The 22,622-nt window shown below is 39.3% G+C and overlaps 1 protein-coding gene across 1 annotated transcript in view; it reads right to left on the bottom strand.

The window, feature by feature from the left end:
- Positions 1–77: 77 nt before the first annotated feature.
- The window catches only part of LDB2 (LIM domain binding 2), a 54,996-nt gene continuing 32,451 nt past the window's right edge, over positions 78–22,622 (bottom strand). The window contains exons 5-7 of the mRNA XM_008936017.1: positions 10,907–11,030; positions 9,604–9,749; positions 78–705 (exon numbers count right to left, since the gene is read on the bottom strand). Coding sequence (XP_008934265.1) covers positions 475–705; positions 9,604–9,749; positions 10,907–11,030 — 501 coding nt within the window. The 3' untranslated portion in view covers positions 78–474. The remainder of the gene's footprint in view (positions 706–9,603; positions 9,750–10,906; positions 11,031–22,622) is intronic.

The following is a 22,622-nucleotide window of genomic DNA, read 5'->3' as shown; positions in this document are numbered from 1 at the left end:
TTTAAATTACTTTTCCTTAAAAGCTGATTTTTTTTTCTGAAACAAGAAATTTCAGGTGCAAGTTGAAAAGCAGAAAATATATTACAATTGTAAAAAGTTTTACATAGTTACGTTAATGAGATCCTGAGCACTGATGATGTGTTAAAATATGGCCATTGTTTGATAAGGGAAAAAACAAGCATTTCCAATAAAACACATTGTCAGAAATTTGCCATGAGACACTATTTAATTTTCAATTATTTTAATTGAGGTCAGTGCCAGTATCATGATGTATGTGAATGCTTCCAAGAAATGTATATGGAAGCCTGTAGAAGAGTTTTTCCTAATTAAAAAAATTCAGATCACTTTAGTTTAGAAATAGATACTGTATCTGTTGAAAGGTGATTTTTAATTTTTTTTTTTTTTAACAATGCTGTGAAACAGTAATTAATAACCCACTGACATACATTGCAGTGGGCACTGCTGCAGAATAACCTATTGAGAAGCCTGTGGTGTGGGGTTTTCAGATTTAGTCTCCTGGTTAGCAGGAGGTTTGCTGTTCCATGGGCTGTTATTTCCCAGTGCAGGTGAATTGTTGAAATCTTCTTCATCATCCATGCCATTTGCTGCATCGTACTGTGTGTTCTCTAATCTAGTGATAAGCCTTTCGTCTTCATCCCCAAACTCGCCTCCCATCAGAGTTGGTTCTCCTACCACCATCACATCCTGTGAACAGCACCCAATATTTGTTATATGGAAACCTTGAGAGAGAAAAAATCAACTTAAAAAAATTATGTTAGAGAATTGGCATCTCTTAACTTTGTGATATTTGAACAAGAGTTAAAAGTTCCTGCGTAGAAGGAACCAGGAGACAGGCTTATGCTTTATTGCTAATTTAAATGGAAAAAAACCTGTAACACATCTCTCTAGCCTCATGCTCATGGCTCTGGATCTCAGAAGCCCCAGAACTGAAAAGCAGGCAGACTGAAAAATGTGTATGACTTTAAGAAAATAAGCTGGCTAGGACACTGCCTTAAACTCCTGCTTGAAATATTTAGCCTTTATCCAGTAATTCTTTCCTGAATCATTTTATTTGGAAAGGCACCAGGGAGCATCTCAGTTGGAACTTGGCGATATGCGTATTTTAAAAGTAGTTGAAAAGAAACTGCATTTCTTATCCTCGGAGCTCTGGGAAGTGGAGCACAGCACTCTGATAAAGATGGTAACTCTCTTATCCATAGCCAGCCAAGCCCTTTTACGCATCCAATATACTTGACATTCTGCTACTTAATTATGGTAATTAATTTAGGTAAAGTTTTCGATAAAAACAATGTTCACACTGATTTGACAATTTGCATAGCTAATTAAGTCATTAGCAAAAACCTGCTGATTGCCAACAAGCCCTGAATTTACCATCTGTTATTTCATGGTGCCTGTCACCTAACTCCATGTAGGCAACCCTGCCGCCAATCTGTGCAGTAAGAGGACCAATCTGTCCAGCTGGTACCGTAAAAGGAAGATGAAGAGTGCTAATTATAATTACACTGATGAAGCTAGTAGTCATCAAAAACTGAAGCATGCAAGAAAGAAAGAATTCATCTAATCACTGCTTTAAGTACAAATTGTCCTTCCATGAAAACAAGTAAACCGCCTACTGTACTCCAGAGCATGACACTTTTGCTGCAAAAAACCTAACCAGCATGGGATAGAAAGGTGCAAACTTGAGATTGGAAAGCAAAGGTGCAAAGCCAGAGAGCTCGTTTGTTCTCTTGAGCGGAGAACTAGGCTGCTGTGCTAACTGCTACAGAAACACGTGGGATGCAGCTTTTCATGCAGCTCAGGTGGCAGGGCATCAGCTAGCGACTGGTAAAAGTGCAGTAATTCTAGATGTCTAGCTTTGTACCTGCTGATTTAACAAGCCCTTCCAAGAATCCTAGCGAATGACAGATTTGTAAATTAAAGGATCTGTTCCTCCTTATGAATGTAAAAGCATTTGTAGAAAGTAAACAGAAGACAAATGTTTGCATTCAGTAAGGTTTCTTTTTAATCAGATACATACTTCCTTCACCGTGAAACAATATAAGTTATTGCCTGGAAGTATTTACACTCTCTCTTGATATCCCCCAGCAAAGGCTGACATGCTACAGAAGAATGCTCATATCACATTTTCAGCCTGTGCTATGTGAAAAATTTGTGAGTAGATGGAAACGGGTACATGATTTCTTCTTTACATTGTCTATATTTTGTTACTCCACATAGCCATAAAATATTGTGTTAAATAAAACTCATACAGCTTTGGGACACAGAAGTTTAAAAGACAAAGGTGTTAATGACCGAATGTTTATCCTCATTTACTTTATCCCTCTAAACAACAGACAACTTATAGTGTGCACTGCTGAACCAGACCTGACCCCATAGTATTGCGAGAGCATTAACAACAAGAGAGACCCGGCAGAGGACAGCAAGTTGGGTTTGAGCGTGCAGTGTGGTATGGCAGGCAAAAAGAACCACAGGGGCTGAAATACAGAATCACAGACCGAGGTGGCAACAGCTCCTCTTACTTCAACGCTCTTGAGTACAGACCTCAAGTTCTCCCTGTCACCACACCAGCAAGAGGTTGGCAACTTGGATGAGACTTAGCAAAGTGCATCAAAAATAGCTGTGGGGCTAAAATACCTGGCTGGGGAGGCCACATGAAAGAATTAAATACTTACTACATCCACCAAATGATTGGGAGGGGTAAGTACCCTTAACAGCTGCAAGTGCTGAAAGGAAGAGGACCACTTCAGGCCAGTATGATGAGATGTAAACTAGGGTGTTAAGATGACAGTAAGTAGGCAAAAATGTAACCCCCACTGCTAAGACAATATCCCTGTTACTGAGAATACGGACAGAGGATTAATGACTCCACTGAACAGTGCTAGCTAGCTCTGCTGACCTGGTCACCTAACACTGGGCTGGCAAAAATCTCAGTCTGTGGTAGGAAACATTCCTGGATCAGTGGGGAGATGCTCAATGACCTTGCAAGTATTTCAATCTCTAATTTCTCAAGTTCTTTGCAAATATTATTCCTTTAATAATGACACCCACTGAGAGGACAGTTTGCACTTATATCTCTCTGGGAATTAAACTACAATTATGTTGAGGTTAGTGGAGTTTTCCCTCATTCTATTTAAGAGATAAATATCACAGCATTAGTTACATGACATTTTAAAAAAAAAAAAAAAAAAAAAAATCTTCACAATCCTGCCACTTATAGTTATGTCAGGCAAAAAAAGTGTCTCAGGAAGCACACATGCTGGTTCCTCCCCAAAGAGGATTCTGCTCCTCAGACTGAAAGCTGAAGACCCCACCGAGTGCACCCCATTGAACCTCCACTCACTAGTTCCCGTGCAATGACCACCAACCTCTGAGGAGGACTGGAAGTGACTCCTTTTAGAGCCCCTCAATGCTTCTCCTTAAATTGGCCAGTGGGGGTCACTGCTGTTGAATGACACAAGGCTCCATCCCTCCCAGGGTTGAGGCTGCAGCTCTGGAGTGCTCCTAGCTCCTGCTCATGGAGTGAGAAGCAGAATCCAAGAATTAAACCCTAGTCTCTTGCATGGCAGCACACACTGCTATGGCCTAGTTATGGTAGCACATATTTGACTAGATCAGTTTAAAAAAGATTTAGACTGTAGTCACTCAATCTTATTAATTTACTCTGTGATTAGAAACAGCATTTTTTGGTCAAGGAATGTCTCACAAGAGTAAAATATGGTTTCAGTGAAGCACTGTAAATAAAGCAGTGGTTGTTTTACATTATGTGATAGAAATGTATTATTTATTATTATAACCACAAAAGCAGCTTTCATGTATATCATAACTTTCATCCTGAAATAACCCTAATTGCCATCCAAACTTAAATTGATGCATACAAACTGTACACAGAGATCACTTCATACACAGCTCAGATACAAGCACTTCTATTTAACAGACCAGTCATTTCTCAGGCTTCATCATTTTATACCTAGCCTGAAAGTTTAGCTCTACTACGCCCCGTTACGTAACTAAACCTTTTAACTTGGGATTTTATAAGATCATCCTATGGCTAAACAATATTGGAGTCTGGAGGTAGACATTGTGGGCCATGTAAAATTCCCCATCCCTATGCCTGCCATCTTTGCTGCTATTAATATGTAGCCCAGCTCAGTGTGTTATAGTGATTAGTTTGTAGCTCAGGTGTCACAGTCCCCAGAAGCAGACAAACAAACAGTGCTTCACAAGCTTGAGATAATTAAAAATGCCTGAAATTATCAAGCATATTGTTCAAGCAGGTTTCATACTCCAAGGATTGAAAGTTGCACTGGTTTTAGCAGCCAACGTATCTCTAAGGGCTAAGGTGCAAAAGAAGGGTACCTCCTCCTGCCTTCCTTCCTTCTTACAGAATTGTGTTAGTGGTGATTATTTTAATAATTGACTTCTTAGCTCCTTGCCACAAAAAATAATAATAACTGAGAGCCCCATTGCTGCCCACACCCATAATGGTCACTGCTTCCAAGACAAAAATGACTGATGCTGGTGTTGAAATGATCTATAGAGACAGAACTGACATTTTAATTAGGTTTCAGAGTAAACACTTTCTAGAGGAAAATGGTTATCTTTCACATCTCATCACAGTCCTCTCTGTTAACTTGAAATTCTGGTCTTGTTTGGAATATTTTTCCTGAAGTGCAACAACTGGAAACCAATTTGTTCATTCTCATCTCCTTACAGCTAAATCTTAGATTCTGAATTGCACAGTTCTGAGACACAGGATAATTTCCAACACTAATCTTCTGGCCCTGGAACTGTAGTTCTGGTACTACAACATCCATTACAAAGCACCTAAACCTATCCTCTGTTTCTGAAACACTAAGAGAATGTCTTGTTCCCTTCCACATTAGCAGGTTTATTTAGGGATTTGGCTTTTGAGGAGCTTACAGAGAACTACAAAGAGAAGGAGAGATTATTGAGGTATGTAACTCACTTAAAGAGTGCAGGGAGGCTCTAATTAAGACTCTGGATGTAACAAAGAACATTTGATTTACTTGGTGGCATGTAGTGATGCTTTATTCTTTCCAACACAAATGATACTTCACTGGGTTCATGGTTATAGTATTACACTCACCAGGACCTTCATTAGTGAATGAAAGCAAAATCTACCTGTTAATTTCTATAGTTATGATTGGGAGCAGCCTAGAGCAATGGTTCTTAAGAGTTCCCGAGCGTTGTGCATTGCTGTCAAATTTCCATATTGAAATAGGTGAAAATGGATCAATGTACACTGTTTTTATTAAACTTCACAGAGGATGATATTTAAATGATAATGGCTGTGTGGACCCCTTTTGACCATCTTGCATATAACTGTAATCCACAGATCACAGTGGGCTTGCAAGAAAGTTTTGTTTGAAACAAGTATATTAAAAGATTCAAAGGAATACAATTTCAGACAGAAAAGAGGCTTGAAAACTGAGCAAAGACTTGGGAAAACACTGCAGCTAGCTTAACATATTAGAGAAAATTAGTACTGTCTAAGTGGCAAGGCAATGACACATCCAACTCAGATAACCAATTTCTCTGAAATCATAGGAAGGCTAACATTAGAAAGGCAGCTTTTCTCTCAGCCTTGCGGAAGGGTCTTGCCCATATTTGCTGTGTTTAAAGGAAAGAGGAAATTGGTAATTCCAATTTCTGCACAATGGGCAAATATTTCTTCCAAAGATCAGATATAATCAAGAATGTGGATAAATCTAAGAACAGTTTAAATGACTGGCAACTGCTTAGACTAAGCTGAGTGTACTATGATTTCTGGGTCCTTGGTCTATGAACTTTCTGTCTTCTTTTCCTGACACTAAAAGAAAAGCCAGTGTGTTAGTGGAAAGCACTGGCAGTATTGAGCCTGCACCAATGAAAGCCTCAGAGAAGAAAACTTCTGGTGAGAAAAACGTTTCTGTATTTGTGCTTTAGGAGTGATTTTAGTCAACTTGGTTCTACTTCCAACACGCTACAGTGTGTTGCCTCAGCGCCTACAAGACTCAGTTCAAAAGCATCACTGGACAAGTAGTGGGGCAACCTAGTTGTGCAGTGCAATCATGCAGCCCACTGGCTAACTACAGTTGTTTTAAGAGTGTAGGATATATGTAGAAAAGGTATTAAACAAGGGACTTGGGCAGGGAGAGTCATATTGACAAGAGATGCTGAAGGCATGCCTGAGAACTAACAGGATCAGAGAAACCACTGGTTTTCCCACCATTATAAGGGAAAATTAGTGTACTAGAGTGTAAGTTACTATGGAAAGGGCAAAACTTTATTTTCCATGGTTGGGATAGTATAAAAAATAGACATATGATGTCAGACTGAGACTGACCCTTTTCAAGCGAGGAAAGATCCACTGACTGTCAGAAACCCTCAAGATGCTTTTGTAGAAAATATTATTGAAGAGGTATCAGAATGGGTCAGCACAGACAAAGTGCTAATAAACTCAAGGTGACACAAAGGGCACAAGTGATACTGATTGGTGAGGCTTTAGCAACTGAACTTCAGGGTGCAGTGCCAACCTGCCCTGAGCACGGCAAAACAACTGCATCATTTCACTTCCTGGGCTTGGCTCTGTACTGTCAGCATTGTCCCTGCCTGAAGAACTGATCAGAAATTAATGCAAGTAGAGGAAATGGCACAACCTCCTGTTACTGAAGAAGAATGTGAATGTGACAAGTGCTGTTCCATCTCCTTGATCAAGGTTTGCTTAGCCCCGTGTATTTATCTGGAGATATGAAAGGGATTATGAGTAAAATAACAAATCTCTCTGAAGTTTCAAGCTTTGTCATAGCTGACGGTACTCCAGCTGCCTTCCAGTTACTGTCCTGAACATGGAAGATTTGCCTCTCCAGACATGAAGACTTCGATAAAGAAACAGAAGTTAATGGTGTGAGTCAAAAATGTGGATGAGGTGTACGGTAAGTTCACATATATGCTAGAGTGTACACAGCATTACTGTAGGAGCCTAACCCAGTAATTACTAATGCCCTAAACCAAGGAACCTTACATAGAATAGAGGCTAAGGAAACATTCTCTACAACAGGATTAATTTACTGTCAAGCAGAAAACAACACAGAAGCATAAAAGTGACAGGAAATTAGGACTTAGATTCTATTATGGTGACGAGACTCTTTGCTGACTGGGAAGAAATCACTGGAGAAAAAGAGAAGGCTGGATGGAGTACATAACTTCATATTAATCCAGGTCTGGTTCTTCAGAGAAGAGGATGGAAAAAGTGGAACTGAAACTAGTTCTGGTTATGTGAATCATCTGGACAGAAGATGCAGTGATTTAATTCCTCTTCCGTAATAATGAGAGGGGAAAATGCTTGTAACACTGAAAATGAATTAATTCATTTTTTCTACTGAGCAGGAAAGTTCCATTCACAGAAACCTCTATGGCCAAATGAAGCTTTTAGTTAGCTAAGAACTGCTAAACTGTGTTTGAAGATATATTGCCTTCTATTGCATATAAAAGAAATCAAACATTAAGTACTGAATGATTTTCTTTAAGGTAAAGTTAAGACAAAGAAACAGAAAGCAAGTTACTGCTACCTGCAGCTAACTTCAGAAAGCAGTGGCATGCCTGTAACAAGGCCCACTTCAAAGAATGCAGAACTTCCAAGAGACATGGTAACATCTCTCTATTTAACTGAAAAGTGTTGAACAGTTTTATACCAAAATATCCTACTGCTAAAATTATTTTGAGTACTGCCTACTCCACAGGGTGGCCCCACCATCAAGTCCAACTGGTTTGCTATCTTTGCTGTGGGGAAGATGGGAAGAACTGTTAGTTTGAACAGCTAAACACTTTCCAGTTTGCAGAGGGAAAGGAGAAGTGTTCTTAAAATGGAACCTGACCTCCATAAAAACAGTTTGGACAATCTTGCTACTCTGGCACAGAAAGCAAACGATACTGAAAAATATTGACTGTGTAGTGTCCTGAAAAACAATGGAGATTAAAAATCCATCCCTCATACCATGATAAGCCTCTACATGATGTCTCAGATGTTCAACTATCATCTCCTTCAGGAAGAGCAGCTTTGACTACTTCATCTGTCAGGAGTAGCCTTTCAGTACCTGAAGTCAGCATGAACGTTAGTGGGAGTGACAGGTAACTATCAGAGGGCTCAATTACACTCAACTGTACAGGTACACTCGGCCAACAAAACGTCACCTCTCCAAGGAGGAGCGGGCTGAAGAGAGGCAGGGGGTTAGACTGAGATCCTAGTGAGCTGAACTCAGGGTAGGAAGGAGCTGAGATACAGTGATATTATGGTCTTTTAAACTTGGAGATAACATGGAGCTAGCTGGTTGCTCAGTTTTGCACCTAAATGATGTTTTTTCCTAAATATGGTTGATTATTGAGAGGTTTTCTGGCAGATACAGTCAGTGAGGCAGAGTGGTCCCTGCCACCAGGGGATCAGGTAGCTGGCTTTCTGACTGCTTTGTGCTGCCAGAAAAACCCAGAGATGCCTATATTAGGGAACGAATCTGACTCCAGGGATGCAAGCCATGTGAAAATTTTAATATGACATGGAGAAAATATGAGTTTAATGTACTGAAGCCCAAAACTTCTGTAAGCTAGTGGACTGCTGAATCAGTCGCTAAACAAAAATCTTCATTTCATTTCACTGGTCTTAGTCTACTCCTCTTTTTTATCTGGGTATTCAGACTTCCTAGGAAGTGCCTGCTTTGTGCTAAAAAAAGGCCTATACTCTTTGTCAGGCTTCAGAGGAGACCTAGCCCTTTCCTATCTGATCAGAAATGAAATAAAAATCCCTGCATGTTATTCTCAAGATACCACTTTATAGTTCCTATAATATAAAATTAAGTTCCCTAGCTTTAAAATGCGTGAGCTATCTCCTTATTGACTAAGGCACACTTTGTCACAATTTAGGGTCTGATTACCCCTATGTTGTGACTAAGTCAATGAACATAACATCATTAATGTGCTGGTACTGTTGGTGTTTCTATAATTAGAATGTCAACAGTTACAGCTAGCAGGGTTGATAAACTGAGACCCATATTCCAGGGGTTCTGATCTCTGCAATGGAATGTTGGAAGAAGAGATAACTTCTGCAGATAAGTTAATTCATAACCTGTTCCACTGAAGCACCGATTAGAGGTAAGGCACTAAGGTAGAGAGACCAGCAATCTGCTCAGGTATGGTTGTCTTATTCTACAGGGACTCATCCTCACTTAGCATCTGGCAAGTGGAAGTCTGCAAGACTCGTGCTGTATCTAAAAACATGAGGCCCAATCTGAGTCCCACCACCAGTGGAAGGACTCCTACTGACAAGAAGGGGAGCTGGCCCAAGCCTTAAAAAAAATCACATCTGGTCCTCAGGATACCTCTGCTTGAGGGTCATTCATTACAACCGCACTGCAGAATGGCTTCTTCACATCTCTCTGCTAACTCCCCAGCTTCCACAGCACACTGTGCAAGATTGCCTTTTGCTTATGATAGTTTATGCTCAAGAATGCACCTTCTTTACAATGCAGGGAAAGAATTAAAGCACCATGAGCAATTCGGGCCTAAAAGGAAAGTGAGACTTACAGGTACCTGACTTGATAGACTCAGGTTTGCAGCAGCTGACTTTTTCTTGCTGTTGGTACTATTTGCGTTGTTCCCAGCACTGCTGTTGGAAGTGCTGCTGGTAGAGTTTTTCCTTTTCCTCCGTTTGGTTGTCGGTTGTCTTGTGGGTTCTGCTGCAATAAAATGATAAGAAGGAAAGCAAATGGCAGATATTGTAAAGAGTGTACTATTACGATCCATAAGCAGAAGTGCCGAAATATTTTTTAATCTAGTTTTAAATTTCTGCGTTTAGTGGTAGTAGTCCTGGTAGCCTTAGTAAGATTTAGGTAGATTTAACACAGGAACTGTAGAATAATATTTGGACTCAAACCAATGGAATCTGTTGTCAGTTCTGTATAATAGACTAATGAAGATTATTCTCCCAGCACTACCTATCCGTAAAGATATTTGAAAGCATTTTACCAATGGAAGTATCATGACAGCTATCATGACACTCAAAGTGACCGTGTAACTTGCTGAAGGTCACACAGCAAGCAACGGTGCTCATCAAAAATCCAGGTCTTACTCTGAAGTAGGGTACAGCTTCAGCTGACCCAGCCAGAGGCAAAGGCTAAAGGCAGCTTTCTACACTACTGCTGCCATCGATGCAGCACACAAGCAACTACCATTTGAGACCCTTCTACTTCTGAGGTGGGCTTCACCTTTAGATCTGCCACTCCCAAGAGAACACATTAGAGCATGTTGAATGCCGTTTCTCTGTGAGTCTTCCAAACCCAGACTGAATTAGGACAATTACAGAACTTTGCTTAAATTGTCAAAGAACTGCAGGGCAATTGTACTTCTCAAAATTTGGCCTGGGCACCCATGTGAGTAGTCTTAGATATACAGATCTTTAATAATCTGAAAAAAGAGAGAATTATTATTTAGAGGTGTAAGAGGAAGGAGATTAGGTCCAGGCCAGTAAATAACATTATATTAGTCTCAAAGACAATTAATTATGAGTTGTAGCTGTAATTTCAGAGTCACAGCAGGAAGCTGAATTACACAAACGATGAATTCTAATGGAGCTAGTAGGCATTTTGCATTCCATCTACACATATTTTTGTACTAAATTATATCCTAGTCACAGTGAAACCATCTGAATGTGCACATCTATATATCAGTTGAGTCAGACTGAAATCACAAAACAGCAGAATCATTTTCAGGCTTACTTTTGGAACAGTGCTAATTCATATTACTTTCCTTTGTAAGTAAATTTGCAGTATATTTTCACATTGTTTCTGTTTTAATTTAACTATAAAATAAGTAAAACACTGGAAATGAAACATACCTGGTGGGGCCACCATTCTCTGCCATTTTTGAAACAAGCAAGTCTTCAAGCAGTCTCGAGGACTTAGATTGTAAGTTTTATGTCTTGACATCAGTTCCTGCATTGGCTCCAGTATTACACACAACTGGAAGAAAAAGTCAGAATATAATGATTTCATCCAAGCAAAGACTCAGCTGATCAGTATTTACATAGCTGGAAAGTCTTGTATTTTTTTTTTTCCCCCTCCGTTGCTAATGCAACAGACTATGCCTTGTACAGCTCAGTTTATTCTGCACTGGGACTGCAGAATCGAAACTGAACTCAGACAAGCTTTGCTCACTACTTGCTATCTTAAGTATTTTTTAAAAAAAGGTCAGATAAACTTCAGCTCTGGTCTTCCAAACTACAGAGATTTCAGAAGAGTAGGAGTTTTTCATGCTTGATGCCAAAGCTGCAAAGATGAACTAATAAATAATAAAATGCCTATAGCGAGTTATCATTCCTGTATAGCAAAATGCACACACAGTGATCTTCTGACCTGCTGCACTCCACAATGAAGACTTCTCATAAATGAGGGTTGTAAACATGCTATTTTATCTTGCTATTGCATACAAAATAACTCAAATAATTTTGTTCCTTTCTTGTTATGAGGGCTATACATTCTTTTCCCATCACATGAATGACATGTCCAAGAAAAAAGAGAAGCATTTCATTTTCCTAATCAGCTTGAATACTCTATTATGTTGAAACTGGAGATTTCTGAAAAGATGGAATTTCAAGGAAGCCTCTTCCTTACATAGTCTTATATATTTTCTATTTATTCACTTAGTAATTAAAATCACTGTTCACTGCTTTTTGCTTCTGTTAGCACAGGAGATCTAGCATAAAGAACACAGTGAGCTGGTTTCTATTCCCTCCTGTTTATCACCACAGAATCATTTCCAGTCAGTTAAACCTTATGCAAAGCCACAGAAAACTACAGAATTGCACACATGTAATTGAGGGCTTACTCTTGCTTGCAGGATCCTTGTTTCTTGGTCATCCTACATGAGAAACAAAAATTCAGGTTGACGCTGAAGTTCCACCTGAAAATTGCAGGGCTGGCACACAGGAGGAAAAGGTTTATTTTCTAACTGAGCACATTAGATAAGGCAATAGCTGATAGAATAAACGTGGAGCCTGCATGCAACTTTTAGGCACTTTTTAAAGCAGAACTGCTTTTAGAAGCTGGGGAATGACTGGCTTTTTTTAACCAACAGAAGTAGGGCAACAAGTTGGTCAAATTTTAGAAGTTAGAGTGCCATCACCAGAAAGGCATAACAAGCCAAGTCTTGTTTTGAGATGTTTGCTTAATTTTAGCAGGTCTTGCTGAAGGAGCATCTTGGATTTACTTCAGCAGGTGCTGTTTTCCTTCCAGGCTTTTACAAATACGACATGAGGCAAATACTTCTCTCTGGGCTGTAGAGCTGATCAATGTTTGCTCCATTCTCCCCAAGTGCACCCTACTCTCATTCATATAAATGGAGATGCAAAGTATGCAGGGAAAATAGCTAAAAGGGAGTTGTCATGAAGACTATAAACAATTAATTCAGCATTTAAATATTATTGTGTATTGACACTGTTTTTTGATGAGCCTTTCATTAACAGAACTTAAAACATAGACAACATAAAGCAGCAGGGAGAATGAAGAGCTTCAGTACGAGGAATTATTTTTTTTCCAACTGCAGAAATTGAACCTGCAGTTGACTCATTGAAATTTTTCTTACATAGGCTTTTTACATATAATTTTTGTGGATAAATATCTGCAAGGTAATATAGTAGACAGAGAGCTGCTATCAGATTGTGCACTTTGGGCTCAGATTTTCCTCTGGTTCAATATTCTACTGAAAATTAAGAGCATCAGGTCCTAAAGTATGTGCAGGATCCAGTTTATGACTGTGAAAGACGTGTTGTATTTTGAGTTCTTATTCAATTTATTCTGAAACCTGCAGGCACTTGCTCAGGTTTTGTGTGTCTGAGAAAGAGAGATTCGTGATCATAATTGACACTATTGCTTTGGTTCTCAAAAGTCTGGGTTTCTGGCAAGGCTGCCCAAATTATCTCATTTGTGAGCAGACAGTAACTAGCATGAAAAAGATAGCTGTGCTAATTCTTAACAAACTAGTTAGCCTGGGCAGAGCACTACACTCACATAGCTCTATTGCTGCTGTGACTAAAAGTATGTAAATATACATGTAGGGTCTTCCAAGATTTCCTTAGGGACACTTTATTCATGACACATTTACTCCTCTGTATATATTTATTGTTGGCAACAAAGAGAATGTTCCTTCTTTATCATCTGGCAAAGATGTTTTCTATTGTGCACTAACAGTAATGCACACTGAGGGGAACTAAGCAGTCCCTGCTGCCTGTAGATATCTTGACTGCTAATCCTGTCTATAATCTCTTTTACTTCACACAAAAGATTAGAATGGGATATGGACCCAAAATGTAGCGATGCCTGACTGATCTCACATGTGTGCGCTCAAAACAAGAAGCTCTGGGGCCCCTACACTGGGATGTGGGATGGTCTTGTCTTCCAGATATTTGACAGTTGCACAGACTTGTGTGAATTCCTCTTCTGATTCTGGGGAATTCACAACCATTTTCTCTCCCTGAAGTTTGCAAATTGTAAGGTCAGCTTTGGATGCCTGAGTAATAGGAGGGCATTGCACTCTATAGTGACAAGTCTATTTTAAATGCATCTAGCTCATGTGAATTGGGCACAAATGTAAAATGAACTGGATTAACAATGATTGATATTAAATCTCAAAGTCCTTCTCAGTGACCTCTGAGACCTACTTGAAATCTAAAGTGACTCAAGACCAAATCCCTGAAAGAGGAAAAGATCGTGGTCCAATTATCTTATGTCTGAGGAACCTGCCAGTGACAATCAGTAGCTTGGTTTTAGCAAAGAGCTAGATTAAAAATGTGGGGATAAAAAATGCATTTAAGAGCTAGGTTGGCCAAAACCGCCTGCCACCCTTAATTGCCAGCGAGCAGGGTAACTGGCAGGCTGGGTTGATGGCATTATTTTACAAAGTGACTTCTTAAAACAAAGCTAACAAAATGTTTTACATACTCCTGCATTCACTGGCATAGAGAAGGAGCCTGAGGCTTAGACTGCCTATTCCCCACAGATCACCTAATCTCACTCTGTGAGATTCCTTTTCAAAACATCTATTTTAACGTTTTTTCAAGCACTGGATAATATTAAAATGTTCAAGTCTTTACTGTAGAACCATAATAATAATTGGAACACCAACAAAACTGATCTCTTCTACAAGCATTTTTCTCACAGTTCAGAACCAGTCACCCAGGGAAACACTTTAAATACTTAGAGACTTTAGTACAGTGACACTGTCTGATCACAGAAATAACTTCTACATTTCTAGGAACCCAGAACCCTTCATGGCAATGCTTGAGAAAACAGAGTTAGAATCATAGAATACTTCAGGTTGGAAAAGAGTTCTTGGCCATCAAGTCCAACCATTAACCTAACCCTACCAAGTCCACTGCTAAACCATGTCCCTAAGCAAGGGATATTTCCAAGCTCCACGTCCAGGCAACACAAAAGGCAGGACTCATTTGCCCACACAGAGGTGTCTGGTGCCAGTTGAGGTGCCCTAGGTTATCCTGGATCTGATCTGTCTGATTGCTCTTGCTGTCCTAGAAGGACATAAGGCTCCATATGGATGTTTCAGGCACTAGAAAGTGTCAGGCGTGGGGGGGCAATTGAGTGAAGCCTGAAGTTAAAATAAAATTAAAAAATGCTTCTTTTAGATTTTAAAACATATTCGGAAGAATGTGTATCATAATAGATTATATACTCTCCCTCTGCAGTACTAAAACATACTGAGAGAACTCCACATGATGCTTAGAAACCCAATTAGAATTTGGTTTATGAGAATTACTTTCCAGTCATGTTTCCTTACTTGAACTCATCACAACGTTGTCTGACCTTTACTGCAGAACCATTGCTGTTTCACCGTGGACAGCTGTGAGTTGGATCCAGTGCTAAAGACAAACACAGGGCTTTACAGTGAGAGGAGCCACTGGCAGGAGAAGTCTCTGTCCGTGGGTGCTGGGCACACGCTGGGGGCCACACATGCATTCTGGTGCTGTATAGAGCGTCAGTGATTTTGCTAGAGTTCCATATGGATCCCGTGGACAATTCATCAATTACAGGGCTTGGATCCAACTCGAGAAAACGGTAATAATATACCCTTGGGGTTCAGGGAAGTGAAAGTAGGGAACCTAATAAAGCGCATGGGTTTTTGTGTTAGTAAAACACATCTGGAAGGATGTGATTTTTTTTAATGACTTTTTGTTCTTTTTTTTTTTTTTTTTTTTTTTTTTTTTTTTTTTTGTAGAGAAGACTAACACTTCTAGGTTTCAGAAACCAGTGTGTTTTAAGAAGGCAGTTATATGAGGAGATATCGGAGGTACTGCAGACAGGAGTTAGAGGGTTCTGAGAATATGGATCCACGTGTAATTTCCTGTAATACTTCAGTTATCAGCAGAGCCAAACCTGGCCTTCATAGGTAAGGGGTCAGATTCAGCTCTGAGATCACTCCAGTCACATCAAGAATGGTTTTGTAATGTTCTAACACTGGGTTTCTATTCTATTCTGAGAATAGATGTGCATTCTTCACAGCAGTGATTAGCAGAAAGACCAATGTGAAAGCTCTCTTTTACCTTTCTTTTGCATACCATAAGCTTATGTATTCTATTGCCAATTTAATTAGCAATTTCCCTCTTCAGTGAAATCTCTTATCTCTGTGAATTCTTCATGTTTCCAGTAGTGAAGGTTTGTCACGGTCCTGCCAGCTCTGAGCTGCAGGTGGCAGAGCTGGCCCAGCTAACAGGCCTCCCCTGCTCACAGGCTAGGAGCACAAAAGAAGTGCAGCCCTTCTGTCTTTCAACACTTTTTGCATTTTAAAGAGAATTCAGTGGGACTTGAGTCTTGCAATACTCAGGTGGTGAGACTGACATAACCACCAGCCGGTTTCTTTAAAGCAGGAAACATAGAATCATATCTGGTCAGTAAGTGCTTAGCAGCCAATGAGTCCCAGTCTAACAAAAGAAGCAAGTTTTCAGAACTATCATCCCACAGTTACCAGTTTGGTCTGTATAAGCAAATGTTTCAGTAACCACAATTTTGAAAAATGGAATTATCTAAAATTTCCATGTAGATGACACTTAATGTATAATGTGGCAAGCTGATCTAGTGGAAGATCTCCCTACTCATGGCAGAGCAGCTGGAACTAGATGAGTTTTCAGGTTCCTCCCAACCCAAACTATTCTATGATTCTATGATACCATCATTTTTTTTTTCTGAATGAAACCAGCAAGGAACTTAACAGCAATGAGAGTATTCCCTCAGGTTTTACTGAAATTTAATTTTAACTCTTTGATGCTCTAAACTTCTCATTGTTTAATGCCTGTATTAATCACTTGAAAACTGCAGGAACAGTTGCATAGTCAGAGATTTACAGTCCTTTCTAAGAGTGACATTAAACATTTGAATGGGAATATTAGTCACTGTCTCATGCTCAGGTAGGATGTTGACAGTGAAGGTATACCTGGACTACACTGTGCAGCCCTAAAGCACTTCAGTGCTTTATTTCAGAGTTCATTTCTTTTTACCCTCCACAAAGATTTTGAGTAATTAACTTAACAAATCTGAACACAATGACATTTTATTTCTGTGCTGAATTGCAGTCTTCCCTCTGCATGTCCTATATGTGCTCTAGGGAGAATGGCTCCAGGTTAATGCTGCCAGTGAAATTCTGGCCCCAATGCGTTTCCCTGGGAAAGGTCCCATTGACATCAGTGAGACAGGATTTCTGAAAAGCACTGAAATGTCTCTACATATTGTTTTATAGACATCTGTGGATACACATTTCCACATGCCCATGATATGTTACTGATAGATCTGTGATGAAGAAGGGAACACATTATGGACATTTTTTCAGGCTTGCAGAAATGGTGTCAAAGCACTGTACAAGTGTCCTGCACTCCCAGCAGTATGACACTGAAACAGTAATGCTTTGCTGCAGTCCTCAGTATGGTTCATTCTCTGGTGTTAGAAACCAGGAAATTGCTGACTTTAAATTTCTCTGCTCATGCTTGTTTTTCAAAATTAATGTAAGTATCGTTTCCCTGCAGAACAGAGGGAGGAATGAAAATTTCCTAGGAACATATTGCTGCTTCTTTCACTGGCTGGCTTGCGATTCACTGCTGAAAATAGCTTGTGTTTTTTTTAAGAATCACATGTGAATGCAGAACATTTTCATCTTGAAAACCATCTTTGTTTTTAATTAAAAACATGGAGATACAAATGAGAAATGTTTTGGGTTTTTTTATAAACTAAAAAAAATGTTTGGTTTTTTTTTTAACATACTTGGGTTTTTTTTCTGGAGGGGATTGCTTTTGCTTTGTTCTAAGTTCTTGCCCAGTATGTCAAGTCAAATATAAGTCTTTTCCATCAGGGTGTTTCAGTGGATCACCTATATCCATGCTCCTTCCCTGCCTGATAAACTTCACAGCAAAATAAGTGGTTTTGAGATTCTTATCACTCAACATACTACATACAGAGCCACTGTACACTCCTGCTGAGCTACAGGCACTAATAAAAAATATTCGTTGTGCATCCCATGTGAAGATATACATGGAATAAATAAATGATAAATTTTGAAATTTTGTAGTACTTAGTGTAGTTAGCAGCAAATTCAGTGATCACTTCAATTTAAATTACAAAAGTAGTTATTTTAAGCTGACTATCAAAAAGCCTGCATAGGTTCATATATTTTAGCGAACCCTTAGATGATCTTTGGGACAGAGTGAAAAGGCAGTTCTTAACTCCAGTAGCTTAAGTAGTCCAATACTGTAGAGTAATCCCTGACTTGTTTACTGTGAGTGCTGTTCTCTCCGTATTTCCAGTTCCTTCTGTGCCAAAGATTTTTAAATTGGCAGTGTATAAGGAGATTGAAGTCCTTGGTTTTGCTACATAGGTAGGGAACAATCTGAGCTTTTGATTTCCAGAAGGAAGTGGCAAACTGCTTGGAAATATGGTATAGGTACATTTACTGTATTTACTCCTAAATTAAATACGTTACCTTTAAACAGATAGTAATGAAAAGGTTTAAAAACTGTCACTGAAATTTCTTTCTTCAGGCTTTGACTTAAAAATCTCATTTAGTTGACTATGATCGCACCTCTCAGAGAAATTGTTTTAGACTGCTTCAGAGCTCAGCAAGACACGGCTACATCAGCTTGAACTTGGCTCATCATTTAAGTACATCTCTAAAACCATATGGAGTGGATATTTTGTGTTAGTTTTTAAAAAAGCAGAAACTCATTCTCCAGCACAATACCATAGCACGAGCAGAGTCTGGGACACATTCCATAACCTGGGATTTACTGGGTCTGGGATAGACTGTATAGCCATCACTATGCATTGGAGAAGATTCCGTGTTTTGTGACTACTCACAATGCCAAGTCAAGAAATATTTATACTTGCAATCATGTAAGAAGCTAGGAATTAGAATTTCCAGCTTAACACTTGCAGTATTAATGATCATTAGCATCTACAGCTTTTTATTTGTTATTTATTCAAAGCCAGAGATATACACAGATATTTTACAAACTACTGAGCCCCTTGTTCTGAAGAGATTCCTATCTCAACTAGATAAGAGGGAAAATGTTAAGCCAGGAGTAATTTGGCAACAGTAAGGTATGCACATAAAAACAACAATTTCATGTAGCTGTCTACAAATTCCTTGAGGATGACTGATATATATTTAAATGATTCTCACATGTTATCAGTTGAAAATATGGCTTTTTTTGCTATGCAGATTGCCTGTCGCACATTAAGCAAAATGTCATTCATTTCATTGATAATTTGGTTATTTTGGAAACAATGTAAGATAATTCTGCCACAAGGCTCCTGGAATTCACTGTTTCTTTTCTGAGTGTTGCCAACTCTGCGAGATGCAGTGGGATGACATGCAACTACTGAAGCTCCATTCTGGATTCACTAGTAAATACTCAGCACTCTGTAATGTTTATTCATCCTATGCTCTGCCCTGAATGCCAGTCTAGGACTCTCCAGTTTCTCACTAACACCCAGAGGTACCAAATGATTTCTCAATAATGCAGTATTCAGCTGCTCAATTGCTCCCAAGCTACATAGCTCATCATGTTTTTACACCGCTCTGTATCTGCAGCCATTTCAATTCCCAGCAACAGTGAGAATGGAAAAAAGCAGCATTCATTTCAGGTATGGCTAACCTTAAAAAAAAAATGTGATTTTCCAGGCAAATACTAAGAGTGAGTAGGAAACAGAATCAGTTCTTAACAGCAGAGTGATCACCAGCACTGCTGCTAGTTCTTGTTAGTGTGTTGGACCCCAGTTTAATTTCATTCTCTCTCTTTTTTTTTCCCAACATAACAGATAGCTAACAGCTTCCACCAGTGCCAGTGCCCTCTCCTCCCCACTGTCTGGAACAATGCAGGTGACTGTGGAAACTTTGCCAGAGCTCGTGGCTGTTAATTCTGCCCTTCCGTGTGGTGGCATCAGTGACAGCATCAAAACCGTGCGCTGGGTCAGCAAGGAACTCAACCTCTTTTATAATTCAAAAAGCTTCTCCCTCCTTCCCTGCATCCCACCTGGTGCTTCAGGTTCCTCACTCCCTGTAGTGTGCCCATACTAACAAAAGGGCTTGGGATTCAACACTTCTGTAGCCTGAAAAGCATTCCTGTAAACATCCTTGTTCTTGCAGAACTGCTGCTGAAACACTTTGCAGACAGCTGAGCACACCCTCCTGTGAGGAGAACCTCATTTGAGGGCCTCCTTAGCATTCATATTGTACCAAACTAAGCATATGTTACACTGGGCATGAGCAGTTTTAGTGACATCTTCAATTTTTATGTAATGAATGGTGTGAAGCACCTTCGAGATGCCATGTAATGAATGCTGAACTGGCCTCAGGTGCTCTCTTTTTCCCGTCTGAGGGGAAGCACTTGTGCTGGAGTTGCATTTGTGGAGATGTTTAGTTATTAGATGAATGTACTGCCTTATTTAGTTATCACTTTGGCAGTACGTTCATCGTTACAGCATGTGCTGGAATGAATTCTCTTCCACAATATTCTTAAGCATTACAAAAAGTGGTTTAGGCCTCCCAGTCACTGCTGTAACTATTTGATAACCCTCTCGCCTCAGACTTTTTGAAAAAAAGTATCTCTTTTTGCTTTCCTTGTGATTTTGCTTAATCTTTCTTTTTAGATCTATAGTTTATAGGTTTAGAAAAGAGTGCTATTGTTGGTATTTTTTGCTTCCCTTTGAAGTCTTAATACTGTTTTTTAATAATTTTTTTTATTTGCCTCTTTGCAAGTACTTTGCAACTTTAAAGTATTCACTGTTACCTAGCCATTAAAAGAACATCCTTTCAGTAAATGCTCTTCTTCCTATTCACCCTGTGTACAATGGGGAGATGTTTAGCCCTTCCTTCAACAGCATCACACACATCTTGTGAGGTTTTAATATTGTTTGCACCAGCTGGGCTCATGCCTCTTCCTACTTCCTTCATCAAAGTGATCAGTGAAGGTTATCTGGTTCCTTTCTTTTCTTCCTGAAGACAAATCAGGCAAAGTAAGGGCATTTGGTTTCCATAACTCGAGTAGATATTCCTGCAATCCCAATGGCAGAGGCCAACCACATCCAGTTGCTGTAAATATGCTAAGGAAAACAAAAGGACTTGCAGGAGAAATCTCATCTTCCTCCTGATGGACTTAGTTCTGAGGGCCATGAAAACCCAGAATCTGAATAATTCACCATCTAACTCTTCCTGAAGGACCTCCTGGTGCAATCTGCCCTCATCAAAAGTATATAGATTGTTTGATGTTTTCTGCAATGAGGTTGACCTGCTTGAGCCTTCTCCTTGGGCAGAGATCCTAACTGCAGAAAAGGATCAATACAGCAAATCACAAGCCTATATCATAACATAAAAGTCTCATACAGCTTATCATATTGTGTGATTCGTCTCTCACAACTATCTGTATATTCACTGATCAATAGGCAAGATTTGTGTCTTACACATCTCAGATCAAGAATTAAACTCTTAAATGATTTTAAGAGTAACCATGAAATTTATCTTTGTAATTTAATTTAACATTAGTGTTAAATTATATTGCAAAGTGCATCGTGTTGACTGCATGATATGATCCTTTATACTGCATTTGGTATTGCACTGAGTATCAATTTCAGAGAGCTTGTCAGGGCAAAATTAAATTCTCACGTAAATCGGAACAGATTCATCGATTTCAGCCTATGCTGGATTTGGATGGAGTTCCACCATTATATGGGGCCTAAGGTAATAGTAATTAAGAGGAGGAACTAAGCATTTTGGACCAAATGTTTTTTACTTGAGCCTTGTCGTGTGAACTAATCTGTCTTTCCTCTTCATCTAATTATTGGTTATAAATAAACACAGAAACCAAATAGCTGTTGTTTTACCCCACTGCGTTTCGGTGGCCTGGTGCAAAGCACGTGACATTTGAAAGCTTTCTTAATTTCATTTTCTCTAGACAGTTCAAAAATCATACAGCTTACAATTTATTCTCATTTCATTGCTATTGCTTCTGCTCCCATCATAACCACCAATTTTATTTCTTACACAGTACTGAGTTAAGAACAAAACAAGTGTGGCTTTAGAGACTGTTGTGCACTTCAAAAGAGGTTTGTTCCTGTCTCATTCTTTGCCAAGTGCAGATATTTAATAATCAGAATTCCTTAAGAATCCACCATCACAGCCAGTCCAAACAGTATCTTTAGAAAACAGCACTGGAAAGGTCTATTTCCCTGTTTGTCATCTCCCATCACTATCACGTGTGATGTTGCTGCATGGCATTTCCTTCCTCTCTATTTCTCCAAAGGCAAACAAGCTACTATTCGGCAGTTCTGAGTCAAATCCTAACACCTGATATTTCTGATATGCAAACTGTTAGCTTTTTCTATTTGTGCAACAATGAGACCTTATCAGTTTTGCCGCTTTTCATTTTGACTATGAAATGCATCCATATCACTCTTCACCTGTGTCCCTGGCAGCTCCCTTAGGTTCAGATGGAATCCGATATGTTGTTTGTCTTGTTCAAACTACTGCTGATCCAAAACAAATCACATCATTATGAAAAAGATCAAGAGTGTCGGGACTGCATTTGAATGCTGACAATTTTTAGTATGCAGCTGTATTACAACTTGGAAATAAGTTTAGGGATGTCTTCATGGTGAAGTAGTCTGGAGACAGCAGATGCTGCCTTAAAGATACTGAAAGCAGAACAACAGGCGAGGCTATGCCTGGCCAAAATGCAAATCTAAAAATACAGTTGCGTGGTTTAAGTTTTAGTTTGGTGTATAATTTTTTGAGGATACTTCAAAATATGTGCCACAGATGGAGACGCTCTTTATACTGAACATCACCTTTGCCTTTGATTTATAAATTCACTTTTGTACCTTGCACTATTTTCAGGTTTGCTTGTACAAGAAACCAGCTTTGCTTCATACAATAGATACACATGAAGACTCATACATACTGAGGCAATACCACAACTGTGATTCATCCTTCAGACTAATGTGTACATAGCAACTCTAATCTTATTTACAACCATGAAAAAAGAAAGCTTTTTCCAGAGTATA

This window comes from Merops nubicus, unplaced genomic scaffold, assembly GCF_000691845.1.
Source record: "Merops nubicus isolate BGI_N331 unplaced genomic scaffold, ASM69184v1 scaffold1352, whole genome shotgun sequence".
NCBI lineage: Eukaryota > Metazoa > Chordata > Aves > Coraciiformes > Meropidae > Merops > Merops nubicus.
Note: the sequence above shows the minus strand (reverse complement) of the source record. Positions and strands in the feature narration are given on the sequence as shown.